Here is a 23905-nt window from a genome sequence, read left to right as displayed (position 1 = left end):
GTTACCTGTTATGCGTCCGTGGAAAAGTGTGGAACGATGTTGGAAACGATCGTAAAAGAAAAAAAGGGAAAGAAATGTAGGGGAGCGACAAGAGGCGGCCGAGGTCAAGGTGGCGCGAATCGCTTTTACGTTCGGCATTTAATGCATCCGGCGAAAAAAAGATACTCGATTCGCTTCCAAAGATCGTACGATCCGTTCCCCCCCCCCCCCCCCCCGCCTTTAATCCGAAGAATCAACTGTCGGAAGAAGCCACTGTCACTGCATCGAAGAATCGAAACTTTCCTCGCAAACTTTCCATCGGAATTTCAGCTTCGCCTCTTCTTCGACAGAGAGAGAGAGAGAGAGAGAGAGAGGGGGGGGGGAGCATCCGGAATCCAGCTTTTTCCGCGGAAAGATACAAAAGCGCGACGGAAATGGATTTATTAATCTTAAAAATGGGAAAGGCTATGCGCGTTATCGATCCGTCCGGTGAACGGGTAGGGAGGAGGGGAGGGGAGTAGGGGGAGGGGGGAGGGGGAGGGAGGGAAGGAAGGTTTCTCGATGGAAAAGAAGCGAAAGCGGAAAATTGTTCGGTGTTCAAAGGAGAAAATCTCAACGATGAAATTCCAAAGTTATCGGCGTGCAAACGTTGCGTCGATTCCAAAGTATAATATTTCTTCTTTGATTTTATCACCGGTTGAACCGGTTGGACAGACAGATTGGAAGAAGAAGAAGAAGAAGAAGAAGAAGAAGGTTTGGTTTAAACTCGCGTGTAACGCGATCGCGTATTAAGCTCGGCGGGGCGAAGTTTTGGGAGTTGCGACGTTTGACACGGAGTAGACACGGTAGTTTGAAATGGGGGAGACGGGAGAAGAAAAGATGCGTCGAGGTAAGGAAGTGAGAAATAGACGTGACGTAAAATTGAAAATGTAGCCTCGGAACACGCACCGCGCGCGCCTCGGGGCTTCGAAAATCCATCGGCGGCGAGGAAAGCGTTGACCTCGTTAACGCTACACGTATCGCGTCGCGAGTCGGAAAAGCCGACGGGAAGCGAGAAACGAGGAGGAAAGCTAGTAGTAGTTGTCGGTAAGACGATCGAGATTCTCGTTTCGTGCAAACGCAACCGATATCTTCCCAACTCGGAACACGGTGAATTTTTTTTCACAACCTATCTCGAATAATTCGTTGCAATGGTAGTGGTAACGAGAGATCGTTAACGTTTTTTTTTTTTTTTTTTAAACTTTTGTTTCGTCGAACGATAGAAAAAAAAAAGAAAAAAAAGAAAAAGAAAGAAAGAAAAGATCGAGCACGCGAAGATCTTTCGAAAAGGGAAAGAAAATAGGAGATTTTTTTTTTTTTTTTTTTTTTTTTTATCGTGGAAATTACTACGATATTATTCGAGGCAGTGCAAGGAGGTACGGTTATTACGGCAGTTATTGCGAATTATGGTGCCACTATGTGGAACAGCGACACCCTCGCGCCGTCCATACAAATGCAGGTACCGAGAGTGAAGTAAAGGGGCCGAAGAGAGGGCGCGCTGCCTTTCTTGCCTTCCTCCTCGCCTTCCTCCATACTTCTCCAACCTCATTATAATAGTAATCGATAAGTAACCCACCGTGATCCTACGTGCGGTTAATGGACCGATTTAAAGCGGATAGGGGTGGGTACGCGAAGCCGAAGTAAAGTTAAGTAGCCGTGGACACGTGGACGAGTAGGAATGGGCGACGACTCGAGTCGTGGAAGGAAACCTTTGAGACGATACCTCGGCGCGAGTATCGCGTTTGTTACGTGTCATCGAGCACGTACCTCTCCGCCTCCTCCGCTTCTCTTCCTTCCTCTCCATTTTTCTCGAAAGCGAAAAACCGAAAAAACTGGTCGACTAATCGTACGTAAACGGGGGGATGGGGAAAGTTGGCGGAGCCAACTTGCCGCTGCTGCGAGTAAATGGAGCTCGGGAAACGAGGAATTGATCGCGTCCCTTTCGAGGGTTGGCGTTTAGAAAAAGACGCGACGAAACGTTAATCTTTACGTCGGCGACAACGTTACTTCGGCCCTCTTTATTTTCCAACTTTCGTCTTAGCCGCATCTCCCGCGGGATCGGCTTTCTTCCTCGCTTCCACCCTCGGGAAATGGGTAGAGAACCCCCTTGCAGAAGGCAGCGATCCATCATAAATTTAATATTCGAAATTTCAAGAATGTTCCACGCGCTTCGGGGGCCATCCGTTTCGACCGACGATATAAATTCGTCCGATAATGTACCGGGGAGTACACTACGGCCGAGCGTTGGTTGAAGGGTGAAAAAAAAAAAAAAAAAAAAAAAAAAAAAAAATCGCGTTTTATTCTTGACGAGTGTAAAAAAAGGCGGGATTTTGAAACCGTAGCACGCGAAACCATAGCAACGTGCGGGAATATATTTGTATATTTAGCAACATCCGCAAAATTTAATTATTTAGGATGAATTTATTTTCTCCGTCGAGAACATCAACGACCGAAATATTTCCTGCAACGTTTGCTTCCCTTTCTTTCGTTTTTTTTCCCCCTTCCCCCTTTTTTTTTCTTTCCTTTTTTCCCTTCCTTCCCTCCTCTCGTTACGAAGCTTCCGCAGTTTCGAAGGAAAAGTATTAAAATAATTCAAACGAAGCATTATAATATCTACGTTTAATAAATCAAACTGTCACAGTGGTAGATATATATATATATATATAACGAATTTTCTCTTCACGGATTAGTTGTAATTTTCGAGAGCCGGGCTGTGCATTTTCCACCTGGGAGAACTGCATAAGTGGATTGTAAATTTGTTCTGTCAATACTATTATCTTTTGATTAGCGTACCTCTCTCTGGCGACATGTCGCACGCTAATTTAGCAATCCAAAGAGAGAAAGATACAGAGGCATTTCTCCGAGTTGAGTAAGAGGATTATACGTTCTATTCGTAATTGCGCGTTAGAAGAAGAGATAGTTGAGGGGGAGGGAGGGGGGAGAAAACTTTTTTCGTTTCACCAGAGAAGAATCGAAAGGGAAAGATCGGTCGTCGCAATGGTCGTTGACAAGGGATGAAAGGTGTAGGGAGCAAAGTGTTATTCCCCCGTTTCGCGCTTGTATTAGGACGGAAGGGGGCGAAGTATCATGCATATGCAATGTAATTACATTTACACCTCTCATTTGATAGTTGTGGTTGTACGCTACAACGAGTGTAACATTTCCTTTCCCGTATATCCGAGCGAAATAACGGATTTCCCCCGTATTTTTTATTTTCGGGGCGAGAAGAGGATTTAGCGACGACAGGCAACAGGGCAGCAAATTCCTATAATTTTTCGAACGGTCGAAATGCTCGAACGCTACGACGAGCGTGTTGCGAGGCGTACGCCAACGATCGAGAAAAACCGCGAATAATTTCCTCCGTTCGTTCGGAACAACCTCTTTTTTTCTCTCTCTCTTTTCCCCGAATATATACGTCAATTACACCGATTTTCGCACGTGCAAATCCATGCGTGATGACACTTCGAACTAGATGGGAACATCGAACTGCACTTTGGCATCCCTATAAATTGCATCTCTGACGAAGCGCGAAAAAAAAAAAAAAAAAAAAGGAAGAAAAAAAGAAAAAAGAATAACGGGGAGGGAAAAAAAATCCCGGTTGATAAATTCGCAATGTCAACATCTTGCGGTTGGAAACACGGAAACTCGTCGTCGTTCTTATCGCGATCGATACGAAAGCTCTCTGGAAAATTTTTCCTCTCTGGTAAATATCGATTATATATCGCGTGTATCGAGAGCGGATAAATCCTTTCTTTCGATCTGTCGAATCTTTAATCGAAAGGGAGGAATAAAATATTCGAAAACTCGGAAAAGGGAGGGGAAAAAAAAAAAAAAAAAAAAAAAGAGGTCGAGCATCGAGGTATTGGCCGAAGCCAGAGAAGCGTAGGAATAAAAGTGGCGGTGCGCGCGTACACGCGTTCGATGCCGAGGAGAAAATCAGTTTAACTCCCGAACGAACCTTTGCCGCCTACCATAGCTAATCCCAGATCTGCAGGCAAGTTCACGACGGGGGTGTAAACCCGAGAATGTTGCGGCTAAGCTAACCTCCCTCCGATCCCTCCCCACCTCTTAGTCCCCCATCGGTTGGTAGCGTTCCCCGCACGATACCTGGTGCGAGTCTAGGCCAACCTCTGGCTTATCCCAACGACGACGACGACGACGACACTCGTTCGATACCGTAAAAGCCTGCGCGAGGGGATGGACAGGAAGCAAGAACGAAACGGAGGAGGATGCGCTGGGAGATGGGGGGATGTTGGCGGTTGCGAGCTATCCTATCGCCCTCCTCTCCTGCCTGCCGGAGGATCGCGGACCCCCCGCCGTCAGGGGATCCCATAAAATAGCTCCACTAACTTTTTTACTTTATCATCCGCCAGTCCTCTCGCGAACCCTCTCTGTCGATATATACCTGCCTCTCTGTCCTATACCCCTGCGTATGCCACCTACCACCGATAACCACCACCACCACCACCACAACTAAGAAACTTGGCAAAAAATTTGCATTTCATCGCGTATAATGCGAAAAGGAAAGGAAGAGAAATAGGTGAAATGAAATACGAATCAACGGGGAAACACGAATTCTATCCTCGTTAGTTGGAAATTAACGACAAACGAATTTAGGAGGTGGATGAAATAACTTTTGATTCTTTTTCAAACGGGAAAAACGAAACGAAACGAGACGGAACGGAATAGAACGAATCGAAAAGGGAATAGCGAAAGAGAGAAGAGGGTAAAGAGGAGAGAGAGAGAGAGAGAGAGAGAGAGAGAGAAAGGAGGCGAGCGAGAAGAGAAAAGGATAAATAGATGGATAGACAGGGAGTCGCATCCACAGGCAGAGCTTTCGTTCCCGCTACCCTCGAGGATGATTTTTCGAGAACGCACGACAGCAAACGAACCTCCGAGGAAATCTTCGTGCTCGACCTGGGCTATTTCCCTTTCCACCATGTAGACAGGACAGACAGGACGGATCTGCATTAACTATGGATTCACCTCATCCTCCTTATCCTTCCTTCGAGATTCTTTTTTGCGGTTTCTATCTTTATCGTTTTTTTCCCTCCCTTCCTCCTTTCCTCGCTCGCAACCGACCGTTTCTTCCTTTTTTTTTTTTTCGCCCCGCGAGAACAATGGCAGATTCGTTCCGTGTACGGGCCGATAAGGTGTGTAACGCGCGATCGAGCGTTGGGGAACGCGCACGAATTAAAAAGAAAAAAAAAAAAAAAAAAGAAAAGAAAAAAAGGAAAGGGAGGGGGTGGTGGATTTTTCTTTTTTCTTTTTTTTTTTTTTTTTTTTTTTTTTTACTTTCGTCGGACAAATTATTGAATTGGTCGGCGATCGAAAAGCTGGTTGGAGAAAATGATCGGTTCGGAGCTCGGATTCATCTCCGTTGGGACGAATGTCCATACGAATCGAATCGACCTTTGATCAGAGGTGCGCGATATCGGTGAAAATTCGCGAGCGATCTCTATCGTCATATCGTCTCGAAATTCTCGCGTCCCGTCAGATAGAATCTCGGTTAGACGCGTCCGGGTTATCGACGATTCAACTTGGGAATCATAGATTATGGCGTAATTAATTGACCGAAATACGGGGGATGTGTCATCCCGTGATTTCGGAGTCAGCATAAAGCGGCGCTGAATTAGCGAGTATCGAGGCGACGGATTACCGTGTAATGACCACGATTACCATGCAACTCGAGTCAATGGTCGCGCCCGATTTGTCATCGAATCGAAATTCTCGCCGAATACGCCGAATACAAAGTGGACGAATATATATATATATATATGTATACATATATATATATATCAGGGTAGATCGCAGTACTCGAAATTACGAAAACGGGAACGAGTAGTAATTATAATTGGTAGGCCCACGAGCCGTTCCCCCTTTGTCCGTCCGTCCAATTCGATCCACGCAGTCTTAAGTAAAGTCCACACTAGTGTCCCTTCGTGTCTCTTCCCTTCGCTTCTCCACGTGGTTGCGAATCGGTATCCTCGAGAGACTCCTTTGCCTCGATGCATTGTCCAACCACGATCCCAACGCGTTGTTTACCGACAATGTCGCGCATTTCCACCGAATCATCCGATTCGACGCCGCGTCGATATACACACACACACGCATATGTATATACATAGGCGAAAATCGGTGGAAATTCTCGCGGTTGGGAAATTCGTAACTCGACGGCACATGGTCGACTACCATGCACCGATTCGTCCGTCCAACGCTACGAATCGAACGTATCGAAAACGTTTGCGCGCTTGCCTGTGTCCGTCTACGTATACGTATACACTGGAAATGGACACACGTGTTCCACTCGCTCGTTCCATTCGAGCATTCGGTTGCTCGAAGCGCGTTTTATATTACTAGCTGCTTCGTAGGATGCTCGAGCACTTTTCGATCGCGGAAACAAGTTTCGAAAAGTTCGTAAAAAGCAGCGTAATTATTACTTGAGATTTACTGTTGCCGCTTTAAGCGTATACAAATCCTTGGGATCCGAAAAAATAATCGCCCGATATTCGAGTCTTCGGATCTCATCGAAAACGCTAATCCCCGCACATTTGATCTCGTCTTTTTTTTTTTTCTTTTCTTTTCTTTTCTTTCGTTCTTTGTCTTTTCAGCAACCACATCTCGCGAAAAATCACTCTCGTTTCGCGTACAACGATCGAACGCATCCTCGACCGAGTCGAGTCGTCGTTTTCTAAAATATCGCGTCATTAGTTGGAACAAAGAACGGATCGAACTCGGTAGTTCTCACCTCTCTCCCTCCACGCTTTTCGACTCTGCTCGTCGAAATACGTTTCGATCGTTGATATATATATATATATACGTTAAAATATATACACGGGGAAAGTTTACACGCGTTGTCTGCACGCGCGCGATTTTTGTTCAAAGTTCTGCACAAATAGGAGACACGCGTTATTACACGGAGAATCAAACACACTGGACGAACAGTTGGGAACAATGTCCGGCAAATGTCCACAAAAGTCTGTGAAAAAAAAAAAAAAAAAAAAAAAAGTGGATTTCTCTGGTCGATTACTCACCACCATTCTGCGCGATAATCGGGTCGATAGCCACCAACAGGACGAGGAAGATAGGAGTCATATTGACCACCCTCTTTCCCGTCTTCTCTCGGTCTCCCGTGATCACTGCACACTTAATACCACCGTTGCAGCGTTCCACCTATGGAAAAACAAATCACGCTCGTCATAACATACCACCTTCACTTCGTTTCGCTGTTGGAGATCTTCGTACGAGCGAAGACGAGGCGTTCGAAATCGTTCGAGCGCGCGCGCCTCGATGACAAGCTGCCGAGCTGGAAGAACAATCAAACAGGACGGGAAATTCGTTCTCGTATCCACGATCGTTCGAGGATTCGCGATCGCTCGCCGATCGTTGGTCGATCGGGCGGCGTACGTAACGGTAGGTAAAAAAATACTATTTATCGATGCTTGGTCCGTAGTTGATGGACAAGCACGGACAAGGGAAACGCTTATTCGGCGAGAATCGAACGTAACTATCGACACGCGCCATTTACTACCGGCCCGGTGTTCTCCGCTCTACGTAACGCGAATTTACCGGCCACCATCGCACACGATAAAAGGAAAAAACGGCAAGTTTTTCACCAACATCGTTAACAACGATCGCACGCTCGTTGTCCCTCGAATGCAACGAGATCGCATCGCGAGCCTGTTCTCATCCTTCCTTCGTATCCGCTCTTCGATCGATTCCCCGTTTCCTTTCGCCTCGATCGTAAATGGAGGAGAATCGATCTCTCGACGATGATGACGTTCCTCGGTGACGTTGGCTGTCTTCTCTCCAAAAACTGGATGTATTTCCCCGGAGATCAACCAACTTCTCTTCCCTTTTCTTCCATCGCTTTTCTTCCACTTTACCACCGATTCCACTCCTTCCTCTCTCCTTCTTTTTTTATATCGATACGAGCAACGACGGTGCGAACAAGGTGTATCGTGACAGGCAAAGAAGAAGAAGAAGAAGAAGAAGAAGAAAAAGAAGATCTAAAACATTTCTCTTCTTCCCTTCCTTATAATCTTCCTTTTCCGTATAATTCCCACTACTTCCAAACCATTTTACCTGTACTCTTTCTTTCGATGATTCCACGACCATCCCATATTTTTCACCACCCTCCACTCGAAATGTGACCCACCACCTCGTTCGAGCAGCTTCTTCACCACCGCGCTCGCTTCAGATCTGCAAAACCGTCCACTACTCGCGAGTTTCGCTCGCCCCTCTTACATTTTTTCCCCCTGATCAATTCCCTCGATCATTCTTCCCCTTTCTTCCCCGTCCGACTTACGATCGATCGTGCTCCTCTTCTTCATCCCATCCAACTGTTAAACGCTCTCCTCTTCTATCCTTCGATCCTTCGTATCGAATTTTTAATGGGAACGACCGTTATCATTTTCGATACCACCTCTTCGCACCTATCCAACTCTAGATGAGACGAATCGAATAATCGTACGATCATCGAGGTACGATGTAAAAGAAACTTTTATCCACCTTGAATTTCCTTGTGTACGCGACGTCCTTTTGCGCGCGTCCTTCCTCCTCTCTCGTTCCTCGTTTCATATCTTCAACGACATCGTTCGTCCCCTTCTTGTTCTTCTCGATCGATCCTCGATCGATCCTTCCTTCGTAGAAATTTCGTATAAAAATGGCTGGGTTAAAAACGATCGTCGCTGCGCACAACGATACCACTTTCACAATTGAACGCTTGTTCGCTCTCTTCACTGATTCTTCTTCTTCTTCTTCTTCTTCTTCTTCTTTTTCTTCTTCTTCTTCTTCTTCTTCCTCTTCTTCCTCTTCTTTTTCTTCGTCGTCGAATTTTAGACCGATCGTTCGCTTCTTCACGCGTACGATTCCAAGATGCCGAGGAGAGAGAGATATTGCCGCGTTCTTGGAATCAATCGTACGCGTATCGTAGGAGCACGATTGTTCGGCCACTCACTCGGTCAGGTTGTTCGAAAATTATCTTTTTCGCGACAAGAGGGGAAGGATGGAAGGGGAGGGGAAGAACACGTGTGAATCTTGCCGCAAACGATGCACAAGGATAAATTAATAAAATAGGCTGCGATATTATGGGATCGCGTAGAAGGTAGTTTTCTGAACGCGCGCTGCGGCTTGACTGACTCATCCCCATACCCCCCGACGATACCCCCTCGCCACCTACCGTCCTTGCATCGCGCAAGCGCGACATACCCCCTCTGACTCGACGTTTCGAGTACGAAACACGTATGAATTCGCGCCGAGTGCGATTTTAAATCACTCCCCGATATTTTCCTCGCTTCGTAGAAAAATGTTTGGCCACGATATTCGATCCAACGAAATTCACGTTTAATAATACTTGGCTCGAGTTCGAAATCGAATCTCGGCTCGAATCTTCGCTCTCAACTTATATATATATATATATAAAATATCTCGCAAGATCTCGGCTTGTGAATCGCGTGTTTTTGTCGGGTGAAGAAAATTAAAATTTTTCATCGATTCGATGAAATTGTACGGTTGAAAAGGGTTGAACGGGAGTAAAAGGGAGTAGAGAGAAGTGGATGGGAGAGAGAGAGGAGAGAGGGTAGTTTCGGCGCTGGTTTAAACGCGACGCATGCGTTCCTCGCGCGAGAGGATGTCCGGGGTGAGCCGTAGCCGTACTCTGGCCGACGTATCGCAGTTTCTAGCTCGATGTTTGTCCGCGTGGTACTCCCAGGGACGGTGGTGCTCGTTCCAACCACGAGGAGGATGTTGGAATACAAAATAGCCCGAGAGAAAGTACGCAATTGGGGTTTGGTTTGAACGATCAGAAACCCGTGAAACACGCATGGAAACACGGTACACGCTGCACTCAACGACTCAACGCGAGTCAAGAAGAAAATATATACATATATATATATATATATATCGGTATACATCCCGCGACCAGATCTTCGACGCTTGCGCTCCTTCGGCCAACTGACCGAAACTTGCCAACTGACCGGCTTTTTTACTTTTTCCCACTTCGATGCGAAGCTTCGGATCCTTGGTCGTTCAACCACGGGACACAGAAGGCTCTCCCTCCCTACCCTCCCGGGGGGGATACGAGAAAACCCTGGCAGTCAACGTGATACACTTTTCGAGCGGGTAAGTGGCCAATCGTGTGTACTTTCCAACACTTTCTTCTTCTTCTTCTTCTTCTTCTTCTTCTTCTTCTTCCTCCTCTTCCTCTTCTTCGCCTCTTCTACTCTCTCGCGCGGTTCGTTGTTAACGCGTTGTTCCAAATTCTCGATCGATCGATCGATTCAGGTTTCGTTATCGCAAAATGACGATTATAAAACGAATCGCGATCGATTATTTACGAGTTTAAAGTAATTTCCTCGACTCTGTGCTCTTCGCTTCTTCGTTTCACGCTCACACGTTGTTAAACGTATCGATTGATTTAAAATAGATACATTTATTTTTCTTTCTCCGTCTCTATCTTCTTCTTTTTCTTTTCCATTTCAACCTATATTCAATATTCCCGGTGAAAATAAAAGAAAAGGGGCAGGGAAAGGGTGGTGGCAGACTTTGAGTTAAAAATATAAACAGGTCAACGTAACTTGGCAACAGAATCGTTGAGAAGAACGGGAAAAGGACGAGGATGAAAAGATGAAAAAAGACGAGCACCGTGGCGTATCTCCGGAGGGAAAAGCGTGTTCCTTTGCTCCCCGGTGATAATAAAAAATTCCAAGGTGCGCGTAACTTAATTTAATATCGTGGCCAGTGCACCGTGACCCGATGATAAATCCCTCCAGTATCTCTGACCGCGCCATTTCTATTCTCCCATTCTAAAATCTGCCTACTACTACTCCTTCCTCTTCTCGAACAAAAGACGATGGTCGGGAATAAGAATAACCGGGAAGTAAGCGTGGAGCGCCACTAGGACTCGCCGAGGACTCGAATCAAGGAGCGAAAAGAGAGCGAAAAGAAAGCAGGAAATAAGAAAACGGCTAACGAACGATTCAACCGGGGATATCGAATCCATCGTGTAATACCACCCTTTTCTTTCTTTCTTTCTTTCTTTCTTTCTTTCTTTTTTTTTTTTGTTCTTATTTATATCCCGAATGTAACTAAACTCGGCAACTGTACCGTTTTACCGAGAGACCACCTCGCAGAAATATTACCGTGGAGGCGAAGCTTTGTTCTCAGTTGGGACCAGACGTGGAAAAGGAAAGGCGTCCTCCACCGATATTTACACGTGTCATCCGATAAACGTTTACGAAAGATTTTCTCCATTCGTATTTCGCGTTGCGGGATACACACAACAGCTCTCCGATCCGATTATCCGGAATTGCGAATTTATAATCCAGATTTACCCCAGTAATTCTCTAATCGACAAAAGACTGGGAAAACGTGTTATTTCGTTCCATTTGCAACTGGTGTTACGATTCGAATTGGAGAAGGTTCGAGTTTTCCATTTTCAACGACATAACGCGAAATAACGCGAAAAAGTATTTCTTCGTTTTTTTTTTTTCTCTCTTTCTTTTTCAACTTCGATCCATTTCCAGAACGTGAATGCATCATCGCCTGAATTTTTGCCCACATTGTACATGTATACACGTGTCGGCGCATTTTCGCATCTGTAGGTAAAAAAAGTGAAAGAGAGCAAACAGGCAAACTGAATGGTGGTGGTGGTGTTGGGAACGACGGCCATGTAAAATGTCGCGGGACAATCGTACATCGTGCACGTTCTAGTAACTTATGAATAAACATTTCTTGACGCCACCCAGTGGAAAATTACTCTCGGAAATGTTTCCTATCCTTCTGCCGTATTCTTTTCTTTACAGTTCATCCTTTTTCCCTCCTCCTCCTCCTCTTCCTCCTCCACCTCTCCACCTTCCATTCGCACCACGCTTCTTCTCTTCATTGTTCTTCCCTGCGTTCCCTCCAAATAGCGAAATTTTACCGTTGATCGAAAGATTTTTAAAGCTGGAAATATCATACGACTGTTCGATTTTTCATCGCGTCGGTGGTGGTCGGTGAAAACGAAAAGCGATAAAATCGAATTTGCGGGGCGCGCGATAAAATAATTTAGCTAATTCAACGTTACATTTGTGTTTATAAATTGTAAATCAAGTTCGTTTTACGTAGGCTGTTAGCTCGGCATCGGGGACCGTTTCCACGATTAATGTTGACACGATTTGGGTCGGGTTTGATAATTAGTCGATCGTCACGTTGATATATAATACATATAGTCGGCGGCGGTGGTGCATCCTGTGCGCTCTCTTGGTAAAAGTGAATTTGTCTCGTATGCTATCGATGTACTTCCATGTTGATTTATTAAACAAACTTGGCTAGTTATTTTAAATTGGAGCTCGATATATAATAATATGATGCATTATTAGCTACAAATTTCTGTTTCGCGAATGTCTAGGTTCGGTTTGAAATTGAAATGCGATTCGGCCGATATAATAATAATAATAAACCGCGCTTTGCGCGTGAGAAAAAAAAAAGTAAAAAATAAAAAAAAAAAATAACACGGCGAAATCGGTACGTGTCAATCTTTCAAAGTAAATTAAACGTTATTTAATTAACGATTTCTCCATGGGGTTAAATATAATTTACCTTTCGATAATTCATTGACCTTCTACCCTCGAAATTGCCGTATCGATTCTTCCATATTTTAAACGGAACGATTCCCGAAACGAAAAAAAAAGAGAGAGAGAGAGAGAGAGAGAGAGAGAGAGAGAAAAAGAGAGAAAAAAGCATAAGTTTTACCATTATGGCTTCTCTACCGGTATGGTAAGTTATATAATAAATCGATTGATCGATTTGCGTTTAGATTTCGCGGATCAAAAGATTATTCAACGCGATCAAAAAGCATCGAAGATAACACGATAACATTTCGAGCGTATTATCGTCGCGATGAATTTAATCGTAATCGAGGGACAAACAACGGGGGCAAAAGGTGATATGAAAACGATGAAAATTCGACTCCTTCCGTGAATCGAAACTCTTTTCCCTTCGCTCCTTCGCTCCTTTTTAACAGCTTTCATCACGAAAAGAGTTGAAAATCTAAACTCGGCCGAGCATGAAATCGTTTCTTTCTACAAGAAAATTCATAGAAGCTTTCGAAGGGAAAAAAATTTCGTCGAGTCGTTATATCGTAGTATCGACCAAGTCGATTTAATTGGCGGACTACTCTCTAATTGAATCGGTAACTAGAAACCGACGAGGCGCGTCGTCTTTTTCGATTGACGTCAATTACGCTTGAAATATTAACTTGGATATCGCGATCCCCCGCGGAAAGGAGGAAATATAAGAAAGAAAGGAAGAAAAACGTGTTAAAAGACGAAGAGAAAAACGGCGAATGTGACTTAAATGATTTGCGAATACTACTTTTGTAAACGACAAATGAATATCCACTCCGAACGAACCAAGTTCTTCCATCGACGGTGATTCAAAGAAAAGCTGATTTCGCGAAGTGGTTGAAACCAAAGAAAAAGGGATAGCCGGTAACGAATCTTCCTCCATGCTCTGCTACTTAGAAACGCCGCACCTCAAGATCGGAGAGACTGGAAACGGAGAAAACGAAGGAAGGAAGGAAGGAAGGAAGGAAGGAAGGAAGGAAGGAAGGGAAAGACAGAGAAGCGACCGGAGATATCTCCTGTCAAAGGCGACTGTAAGGAAATTTTCGCGGAAAGGAAAAATCTGTAACTCGACGAGAGTAGTGCGGAGAATCCAATTGTCAGTGGCAAAGGGACCGCGCCGTACCATAGTTGCGATGCGGATCAAGCCAGATCGAGACGAGCCGAAGTAGTCTCAAGTTTTCATGGTTTCGAACGAACGGAAGAAAGCCAGCCCTCTCTCCTCTCTTTCTTCCTCCTCACTTCCGTCCTCGTCGCGAACAAGAACGGAAAAGTCAAGCATCTTTCAGGTATTCCTTTAACATGTAACTTATATTAGCCGTTCGATCGTTCGTATGCACGAACGTGTATGCATTTTGCATTGCGTCGCATACGTGTATACTTGCGTGCTCGTGAAATCGAGTCAAATTTTCCGAGTAAATTTTCATAATAAAATATGCTTCTGCCTCATTTAGTTCATTTGTAATCTTAATGATTCGTACATACCGTTATTACCGAATTAATCCCGCACGAACGCGCGAACAAACATTTTGAAATTTCGAAACAAGACGATAGAAAAAAACACAAAAAAAAAGGAAGATCGAAAGCTAACGTTTCGTACGTTTATATATACGAAAAAGAGAAGAGATATTGAATTTTTCACCGTTTTCACTCGTGCTTACCTCGTTATTTTCTTTTTATTTCGATTAAAAAAAAAAAAAAAAGAAAAAAAAGAAAGGAAGACAAAAAAAAAAAAACCCGGGCAACGAGACATTAACGAAAGCTTTTAATTCATTTTAACATGGTATCTCCGAGTTTCTATAAAGCTGTTTGCGCTCGAATACAAGTACAACACGGTTCGTGGAACGCACGAACTTACACGAATAAACGATTTCACCCACAAACAAACGAACTTGAATCCCTCGACCCTACCCTCTCGTCGTTTCCTCGTTCATTTGCCTTTCCGTTTACCACCAGGCCGAGAGATCGATACACAGACAAACGTACGCGATCGTACGATGCAACATTAATCAGATCGAGAGCCAGAATTTCTCCGCTTCCTTCCGCTTCCGAAATAAAAATCTGTTTCACAGGGGAAGGGGGCGAGGGGGGAGGGTGGGGGGAGATGCTCGATTAAGAAATTTCTTAAACCGCGTAAATTCTTAAAACGCGTATGCAACAACAATAATGGTATTTTTTTAATTACGAAAAATCTAATAACGCGGCGTTTGCGCGCGCATGTGTGAACGAAATCCTTTTCGCATCGTTCGTTCTTTCAAGTTCTTAATTCGCTTTGCGGAAAACAAATATTAAATGGAACATTTCGGTTGAAATTCAGAATTTTCAACAAAATCCGAAATTCAGGAGAATAAAATGTATCGTTGACGGTACGCGTTATATTATTACTTTTCCATACCCGCTAATGGATTTAACGGTTTTTTTGGTCTCCGCTTTATACGGTTAAACGACACTTTTAATATTTACGTATAAACGGTAATAAGATAATAGCCATCGACTATTATTCCGTTTACTACTATTTTTACGTTCTTACGGACGTGGAACGATAAAACGGCGACGCGTTAAATTGATAGAGGGAAATTTGCGTTGATTCAACGAAAGGAAATTCGATTAATAAGAACGATCGCGTAGTATTTGTGAAAAAGAGCGGAAAACTATGAAGCGGTATAGTATATGAAAGCGCGTAAAATGGCAAGCGCGCGTGGATTTCTCTTATTTACGCGTTTCCTTGAGCTATGAAAGGACGAAATACAGAAGTGGAAGTAAAGGGAAGTGGATGATACTGAAATGCAAGCTCTTTCCCCCGTTTTTACACGTTACTCCTCGTTTCCTTTCTACTTACGCTTTTTATCTTTACTCCCCCCTTTCTCGCGCCACCCTTCCTATCTCGCCTTCATCTCGTTCTCTCGTCTCGACGTGTCACTCGTAACAAGACCCGACAACAATACTCTTCCATTTTCTTTGTTCTGAAATTCTTTGCTCGGTTGAGGCTTTGTGTACTCGTCATCCGTATTAATTAAAAGTTTTTGAAGGCCCCTCGTATCCACCTAGCAGAGCCTTGAAAATACAGACAACAACGACTGGAACGAGTCGCGTCACAATTCGGCCGTCAACTACTTTTGCCCTTACAACGTGTACCTTCTTCCTTCTCTCCTTTCTTCCTTCCTTCCTTCCTTCCTTCCTCCTTCCTCCTTTTCCTTCTTTAGCGATAAACTTCACATTTTCTTTCGAGCCATCTTGAAATCGTTCTCGTCAACATCCGATTCTTCGCGCAATTTTATATATATATATACACGCTTCTATCCGGCCAAAGTCGGGAAACGTTGAAAGAAACTCGTTGTCGAAAATTAAAATACCGAGGAAAATAAATTTGTACGAACGAGTATAGTAAAATCATCGAACAGCGATCAGAAAAATTTCCGAAAGACTGAAGAATGATTCGCGCGTATCTATCGATCAAACGTTTTTCTTTCTTTCTTTTTTTTTTTTTTTTTTTTTTTAACAATTTTTGAGAAACAACTTTTTTTTATATGTGTTTCCATTACTCGAATGCGGGTATAAAAAATTCTACCAGGCTTCATGCTTTCAGGTCGCTTTATTTATGCATTTTGCCATCGTACACTCTTCGCATCATACACCGCAAGATCGATGAAAGCCTTTTTTCCAAAACTACGATCATCGCAGGATCAAAATGTTTAATAACGCAAAAATCGAAGCGTTCTGTTGCTTATATATATATATATTTACATATATTTACATAATCTTTTTACTCGTCAAATTAAAATGTTTTCCTTCTACTTAAATCAGATAGGATTCTTCGTTCAATATTTGAGATCACAAGCTCTTCGAATACCATGTATGAACGGTTTCGATACGGTTTCGTCCCAAAAGGTGTGGACGCTCGATACAGTTAGCGGATGGTAACGAACAACGATAGCGAATAAACTATTCATAGCATAAACAATAAGCAAGCGCGTATATACGCGCCAGCCGATCATTAACCTATTATATATCTACGTGCAACATCGTCGTGGTGTACCTCGTAGTGCCTAACGAGGAGACAAATTTTATTGCAAACAATGATTTAAAAGTTATCGTTTTGCAGTTTTAATAACGAGACAAATCTCTTTTTCTTAATTGGACGAAATATCGTTACATCGTGATTCGATCGAATCTAGCAAATCGTCTTTTTAAACTTTTTTTTTTTCCAAAAAAATATTAATATTAATATTAAAACAACTTTGGTTTCCGTTCTTCGTTCGTTGTACGAATATATATATATATATATTCGACAAGTTTTATATATATATAACTCTTCCTCTCTCTTTCATTCCTTTATCCATCTGGTTTATTTCTCTTCGTTCGTTCTCGATAGCAGCCCGCATCCTATGTCAGGCTGACATTGTCAGCCGATCCCAGGCGGAAACTCTAATAGAATTGTACCATCGAATGATGGCTTCCGCCAGTTTTGCATTTTTCATCGAACATTGACCATTTGAATTACCGTGAAATTCGTCAGAGACAAAGATAGAATGGAAAAACATGTCCATCAAATTTATCGCTATTATTCAAATAGTATAATTATAAAATTTAGTACATAGTTCGATGCAATATCATTATTTTACTTTGAGTGTGTGCGTACAAGCGTACGCGTCTGTATATAAAAAAAAAAAAATATATATATATATGTATAAATTTATAAAGTAAAATGCAAAAGGAACTGACAGGATAATACCAGGAGCATAGAATAAGGTAGCTCTTGCATGAAAGAATGACGAAGAATCTCATTATGGGGCATTAGCATAGTTGTTAAACAAAAATAACAAAGAAGAAAAAGCCTTCGCAATTAAATTCTTACGTAAACGGTAAAACAAAAAGGGTCGAATGTAGCTATTGTTATCGAAAGTGAGTTGAAGAATTGCAACTCGAAGATTTACTTCGTCAAAGCTTGTCGTCCAATTAAATAATCACGTTTCCTTCCATTTTTTTTTTTTTTCATTTCTTAAATTTTTAACAACCCGTCGTTTTTTCGTCGATTCGAATTTATCAATGAAACGACGAGAAATAATTAACTGAGAAAATTATAGTAAGACGAGAGCATCGATCGATATAGATGATAATTCCAAGATCTTTTTTTACCTGTGCATATCGAAAGATTTCGTTTAGTTTTTCTTCTCTCTCCCTTTCTCTCCTTTTTTTTTTCTTTCTTTTTTGTTTCATCATCCAACCGTGCATCCCCTTGTGGTTTCGCTTAACCCATATGACCGTTGATCCGGGATTTAAGTGGCGTTTCGTGTACATCACGGAGATATCGTACAAAGTGTCACACACTTCTACCTGTGCCTCTGCTGCTTTCTTTTATTTCTTCCACGCTCGACGTTCCCTCCCCCCATAAAACAAAAGACTGAAATTGAATGGTAATTTTCCATTCCAACAAAATTAAAATCGCGCGTATTCCTTATACATACGAGAATTCAATCGGCACAATAGATGTTCGCTCGATATTCCGTATTTCCACCCCCTTTCGTCCCCTTCCTTTCATTCGACTTCATTTATACTTATAGATCGCAACGATAAACACATTCATCCATTTAAATTATCCATTGAAAATCTCTCCCAACTACCGGGCCACTTCTCTTTTCGGATCATTTCTACCCTACCCTAAAAACGAAAGAGTCGATTGCGATTGCGACAGAGTTTCAACGAAGCGAGCAAATCTGCGAGATACGGATGGATGGATGGATGGATGGATGGATGGATGGAAGAAGAAGAAGAAGAAGAAGGGAAAAAGTCTCGAACGACTCGAGAAACAAAACAGTTTCCTCTCGTACATTTAGTAAGCATCATCGTTCCCCGTTCAGACTCTGTTTTCACAATAGAGACGAACACACGTTTTCGATTTCGTCCCGTAATCTCTATCCATTCAGACGGTTAATTCCGCGATGAAAAGGGAAATAAGGGAGGGGAGGAGGAGGGGGAGGAGGAGGAGGAGGAGGAGGAAAAAAGGGGGGAAAAAATAAAGAAATCTATAGCGAGGAAAGAGGAGGACGATATAATAGCTCGAGTCGACGAGCTACTTGCTTTCTTGTTATAGCGGAGTATCGTTTAACAAACAGGATGATGTCGTAATTATGTGCCTGTTGACAATTTATCAACTAGAAATAGATTATAAAATTATAAGGGAAAAATTGCAATATATATTTTAAGAGCTTTATTAATTACTCGACGAAAGGAGAGGAAAAGCGTACCTGCCGAGAGTGGAAATGATCGCGTGAATTTAGGGGACTATAGCTGTAAGCCTCTGTCGAGGCAATGATAAAGATGGTGAAAAAGAGAACGAAAGATGAGAGGAAGAGTCGGGAGGATGGGAGGAAGGGGGTGGAATACAGTGACCGTAGTTGGAGACTTTCTAGTCGTGCCGGTAGCCTTAAAGAATTCATGAAAGCTAAATCATTTTCTTCGGCCGCCTGGTCTCGGTGGAAGCGTCGAGGTTTTCTTAATGTTGCGATATTTTACGAGAAAACTCTTTAAATCTAATATATTACCGACAGTAATTAAATATAAGTTACATCGAGACAGAGGCCGCTGGTAAAGTATAGTCCGTCGAAAGGTGGAGTGGACCGTTGGAGAAGAGGGAACGAATCGGTCAATATTTTGTCCAGTTTCGAGATAGAAAGTTTTGACGGTATCGCGAATGAGACTTGCCGTCATCTTCGGCCAATACTTTCGGAACTAGGGGGATCTACAAAAATGTTTTCCAACCACCTTTCTCTCTACCTTCTAACTTCGTACTCTCCCTACCATCCGATTGCCTCCACACAACTGCGGATAACAAAGAATAGTATTTTACGAGTACGCTCGCAGATTGATTTTTATCGAGCATATCCGATTGGTCGGAAAATCGTCTAGAATTACCTAAGTTTCTCGTCGATTATTGTTTCGAACAACGTTTTCATTCTATAAAAGAAAAAAAAAAAAGGAAAAAGAATTTGACACGCATTATGTCTCTCTCCTTCCCCCTCCGCCCCCCACCTCTCTCTCTCTCTCTCTCCTTATAATCTGCTTTTCGAAAAGCCGATACGTGGCGCGCCGGGGCAAAAGTCAGGTGTGTTACTTGCCACGTCTAGCTGGGATTTATGTGTGTCATGACTGCCTGTTGCGCGCTACCTAACTTATACGTATTAGCTTTGGTCCGACCACAGGTAATCGCAAACATTGATTTTCACTAGTTCCCGGATATTTTAACTTGGTCTTTAACCAAGTCTTCGTCTTCGTCTTCCAACTCCAACTTCGTTCCGACGTTTCGATGCCTCGCTCGATATCGATCTGTACCACTAAATGAGCAAACATGGGAAACAATTTTTCGAAGAATATCGTTCCGTTTTTGCGTGGCAGCAAAGGTGGGAATTTACGCGAGAAAGAACGAGAAAAATTACTCGACTCCTCGAACGTTAGGGGCGCTAAGCTCTTAATATCTGAACGTGATTTAAGATCCACGGTTAATTAAATGGAAGCAAAGTGTCTGCATAAAAGGAGAGAAGTCGTTTGCGGGGCAGTAACTTAAATTTTATAACTTTCTTAACGAAACGTTCGTTTTTTAACACTACTTTCGGGCTACTTTCATTTTACCCTCGCTCAAGGGTAAAACGTTGAAAAGGTATCTGTCGCGGAGAAAAATTTTGAACGGTTTGCACACAATACAAAATGGAAGGAAGAGAGAAGAAGGGAAAAAGCAAAGAGAAGAGAAGGAAAGAAAAATAGACGTAAGGAAGAAGACGGGTATACAGAAACGGATTTTAAAAGAGAAGCGAGAAAGATAAATCACGCGCTCATAGCCACAATCAATCCCAACGCCTAGCACGGACCGCCTTTCGTATCTAAGCCGTAACTTAAAGTCTGGAGGGAGGAACATGATTCTTCGAAACCTCGATCTTCCAAGGTTATACGATCCTTTTTTGATTGCCAGCTGTAGACCCGCGCTCGCCTATATCGGACGAATCAGAGAGAGAGAAAAAGAGAGATTCTGTCTTCGAAATTTCCATCCCCGAGCTCGTGGATTATATATCCTCGATAACTTTCACTACTTGTCAATCGTCTTCGCCTCTCTTCCCCCATTTTTATTATTTTCTCGCCATATGTTCGTTTACGTATTCGTCATTCAAGGATATATCCCGATAATATAGCTATCTATAGACCGACAGATGCTCGCAGATGAAAACTGAAACGCGGGCTTTGCGGCCTCATCTATTCTCGTTTGCGTTTACTGTGCCATAAATTTTCCTACCAACTGATCGATCGAACGAGAAAATCAAAATGAAACGTAAACGGCGAAACAAACGTTGCTTCCGATTATACGAAATTTTCGTTAAATACTTGATAATCGAGATAAATTGACGCGATAACTTTAATTAAGGTATAATAACATCAGTTCGCAACTCGTCGCAAAATCTTCTCGGCGGAGATTGTTCATTCAACGTGGAAATTATTACGATTTCAAATATGATTTCAAGAATGTGTTGTCTCGTTCGTCTACGTCAATCAACGAGGCGATCATTCGTAATTTTAAAACTTTATAAAGAGGACGGAACTCTTTGCTTCAATTAGTTGCTTTCAATTCATAATCGTTGTTCATAACGTCGTTTAACTAATTTTTGGGAATATCGGCGAGATACGACTTGGTAAACATCGTTGGATGTCAGAAGAGATCGAAGCCCTTCGTAGTTGTTTCGATGTTTTAAGTAAGTAAAAAAAAAGTACATCGACTTGTATCTCGGCTAACGTGAACGTACGAATCGAACCGTAAGTTTTAACATAATTGACGAGGGGAGTAGGAAACATCGAACATTTCGTATTGTACGACACAAAGAAAAATTCATTCTATGAAATACATGACGCGACATATATGAACTCGGAACTAGTCGAGAAACCGTCCTCTCGTATAATTTTGTTTGTTTATGGCCGTGCTGCTACTCGATTTTTCACCCCTAATGGACGCGCGCCAACTGACAAACGGCCCCACTCGTCCTTTTTTTTTTTAGATAGTCCATCCTCCCCTTCCAACTAAAAGAACCAATGCCGTCAGCTTATCCTGCTCGCTTAGTTAACGTCCACCTAACGAATTTTCAACGAAACGTACCTACATCCCCGGTAATTTATAACGAGTTCGATGATGCATCTGCGATCATGATGAGCGATACACGGTTATCTATCTGCACGATAGATACGTACAATTTGCGATGATAATAAAAAAAAAAAAAAAAAAGAAAGAAAGAAAGAAAAAAAAAGGAAGAAATTCGAGGGAGAAAAACGGAAGGGAAGAGAAGAAAGGAAGAAAAAAATATGAAGGGCTGAAAAGACGAGTCAAAAAGGGAGCGGCGGAAGTTTAATTTCGCAGCTGTATCGGCTTGGAGCATCGTATAACGTTGGCGTTTAAGCTGCGTCGTTGCATCCGACACTAAATCACAAGATATTAGAGGGTGTACCCAACCCTTCGTATTCCGGACACCAGCCCCTTGCTCGAATCCTTCGCACCTTCCCAACCCGACCAAGGGTAGAACCAATTTTTCTCTCAACTGTCGCGCCAACTTACAAAGAAATGAAGCTAGCCTGCTCTCTGCTGCCTTCTTCCGTCTGCCACCTCGTATCTTCTTTTTCTCCTTTGTCCTTGAGTTCCTCCCCCTTCTCGCCCTTCTTTATTTCTCTTTTCTTCGAAATGAGTTTTCCTTTCCCCGCGTCACAATCGTTTGCACGAGACGGTTCCCTGTTTCGACGACCAACCAATCCATCCCCCTTCCCCCCTACGATTCCTCTTTCCCAAACTGTCTTTACCTATTTTCCTTCCCGCCTGTTTCCTCTTTCGAATTATTGCCTTGACAAAAATTTTGATAACGTCGAAAAACATTGGGCGCGTTTAAAAAAAAACAGGCGTTTAAAAAAGCGATTTCAATCGAAGATATACGCGACGACGCGTCGCTCCGTTGAAAAACGTTGGAATTATAACGCGCAGATACGGGTAGATAGACGAACATCGTGACTATGAATATACTTAAATGAAACGGAGGTAAAAATAATGGAGCACTTTCGATCGCGAGAAACGCGCAATAGGGTCATGCGATAAGAAGGAATAAGTAAAAAAAAAAGGAACTCGGTCAAGCTCTTTTTTGCCCCTCTATTTTATACCAAGAAATTTTCAATTGAAGAGAAAAGAAAAGAGAAAAAAAAAAAACCGCACGATCGATCTAAAACGCAGAGCTTCCAGACAATATTATTTTCGCAAGATGTATAACGTGATGAAAGATATCGTAGTAGCGATAGAGGGAACGTATCGGGATACTAAAGAACAGATGCCAAAATAATTGTAAGATATATAAATGTCGGTTGATAGAAAGGAGACATTTCGCTGGTCGTCGTCGTAGTCTCGCCCATTGTGGTCGCGGTATTAAATTAAACGGTGAAGAAACTACTTAATGCGCGTTCCATATGCAGATTCACGTCTCCGCCCCTAGCTTCTCTAGTCTCATACCAGACGCAATATAGTCTCTTTGTATCCATTTTACGATCCCTGTTGCCATAAAGCCTTACCACCTAGAAAATATAAGTGCACAAAAGCTACTCGAAGCTCCCTCTCAATCCCTAGGACCCTTCGCATTTTCTACAACTTAGTTCCAACGATAACTTTTTCGTTCGATCTTCTCTACCGTTCGTACGTACGATACGAACTTTTTTTATCGAATGACGGATAGAAAAAGAAAAAAAAAAAAAAAAAGAAAAGAAAAAGAAGGAAAAATCAGCGCAGTAAATAAATAAATCGAAAAATATAGGATAACAATTTTTCCTTTTCTTAATCTTTTTCGATCGATTAAATACTTGTATTAAATTTTCTTTCAATTTGCCCTCCCCGCTCCCCCTCCTCCTTCTCTTTTTTTTATGATATTAAGTTATATGTTATATATTCGAGTATTTTCACGGAATTTAAAATTAATATTTGAACGATTGTTGTTCCAATTACGGTGTAGTTTCGAGCAAATTTTCCTTCAAATTTTCTTTTGTGGAAAAAGCCAAATGAAGGGGAAAAAGCAAAGCGAGTAAGAAACGGAAGAAAAGGAAAGAAGAAGGTAAAAGAAGAAAGAAAGAATGTTTATCGTACGATTGCCGAAGGCGGCTATTTTGCCGCTGCACTGTCATCGCGTCGTAACGGAAATAAAAGAAAAACACACTTCCGCAGTTCCCTCCCATCGCTTTTCTCCAAACTACCGCGGAGCTATTATCCGATGCTACGCTTCCGC

The 23905-nt window shown here is 42.6% G+C and overlaps 1 protein-coding gene across 11 annotated transcripts in view; it reads right to left on the bottom strand.

Annotated features, from left to right (window-relative positions):
• Positions 1–23905, bottom strand: part of Lar (tyrosine-protein phosphatase Lar) — a 204905-nt gene that overhangs the window by 112375 nt on the left and 68625 nt on the right. For all 11 annotated transcript variants that reach the window (XM_086909097.1, XM_086909103.1, XM_086909096.1 and 8 more), the window contains exon 3: positions 7053–7191. In XM_086909097.1, the coding sequence (XP_086765223.1) occupies positions 7053–7191 (139 nt within the window). The remainder of the gene's footprint in view (positions 1–7052; positions 7192–23905) is intronic.

Source organism: Apis florea, unplaced genomic scaffold (assembly GCF_048593485.1).
Source record: "Apis florea isolate Af1SG1 unplaced genomic scaffold, ASM4859348v1 contig_3081_pilon, whole genome shotgun sequence".
Lineage (NCBI taxonomy): Eukaryota > Metazoa > Arthropoda > Insecta > Hymenoptera > Apidae > Apis > Apis florea.
The sequence above is the reverse complement of the archived record's forward strand: the minus strand, read 5'-3'. Positions and strand labels throughout refer to the sequence as shown.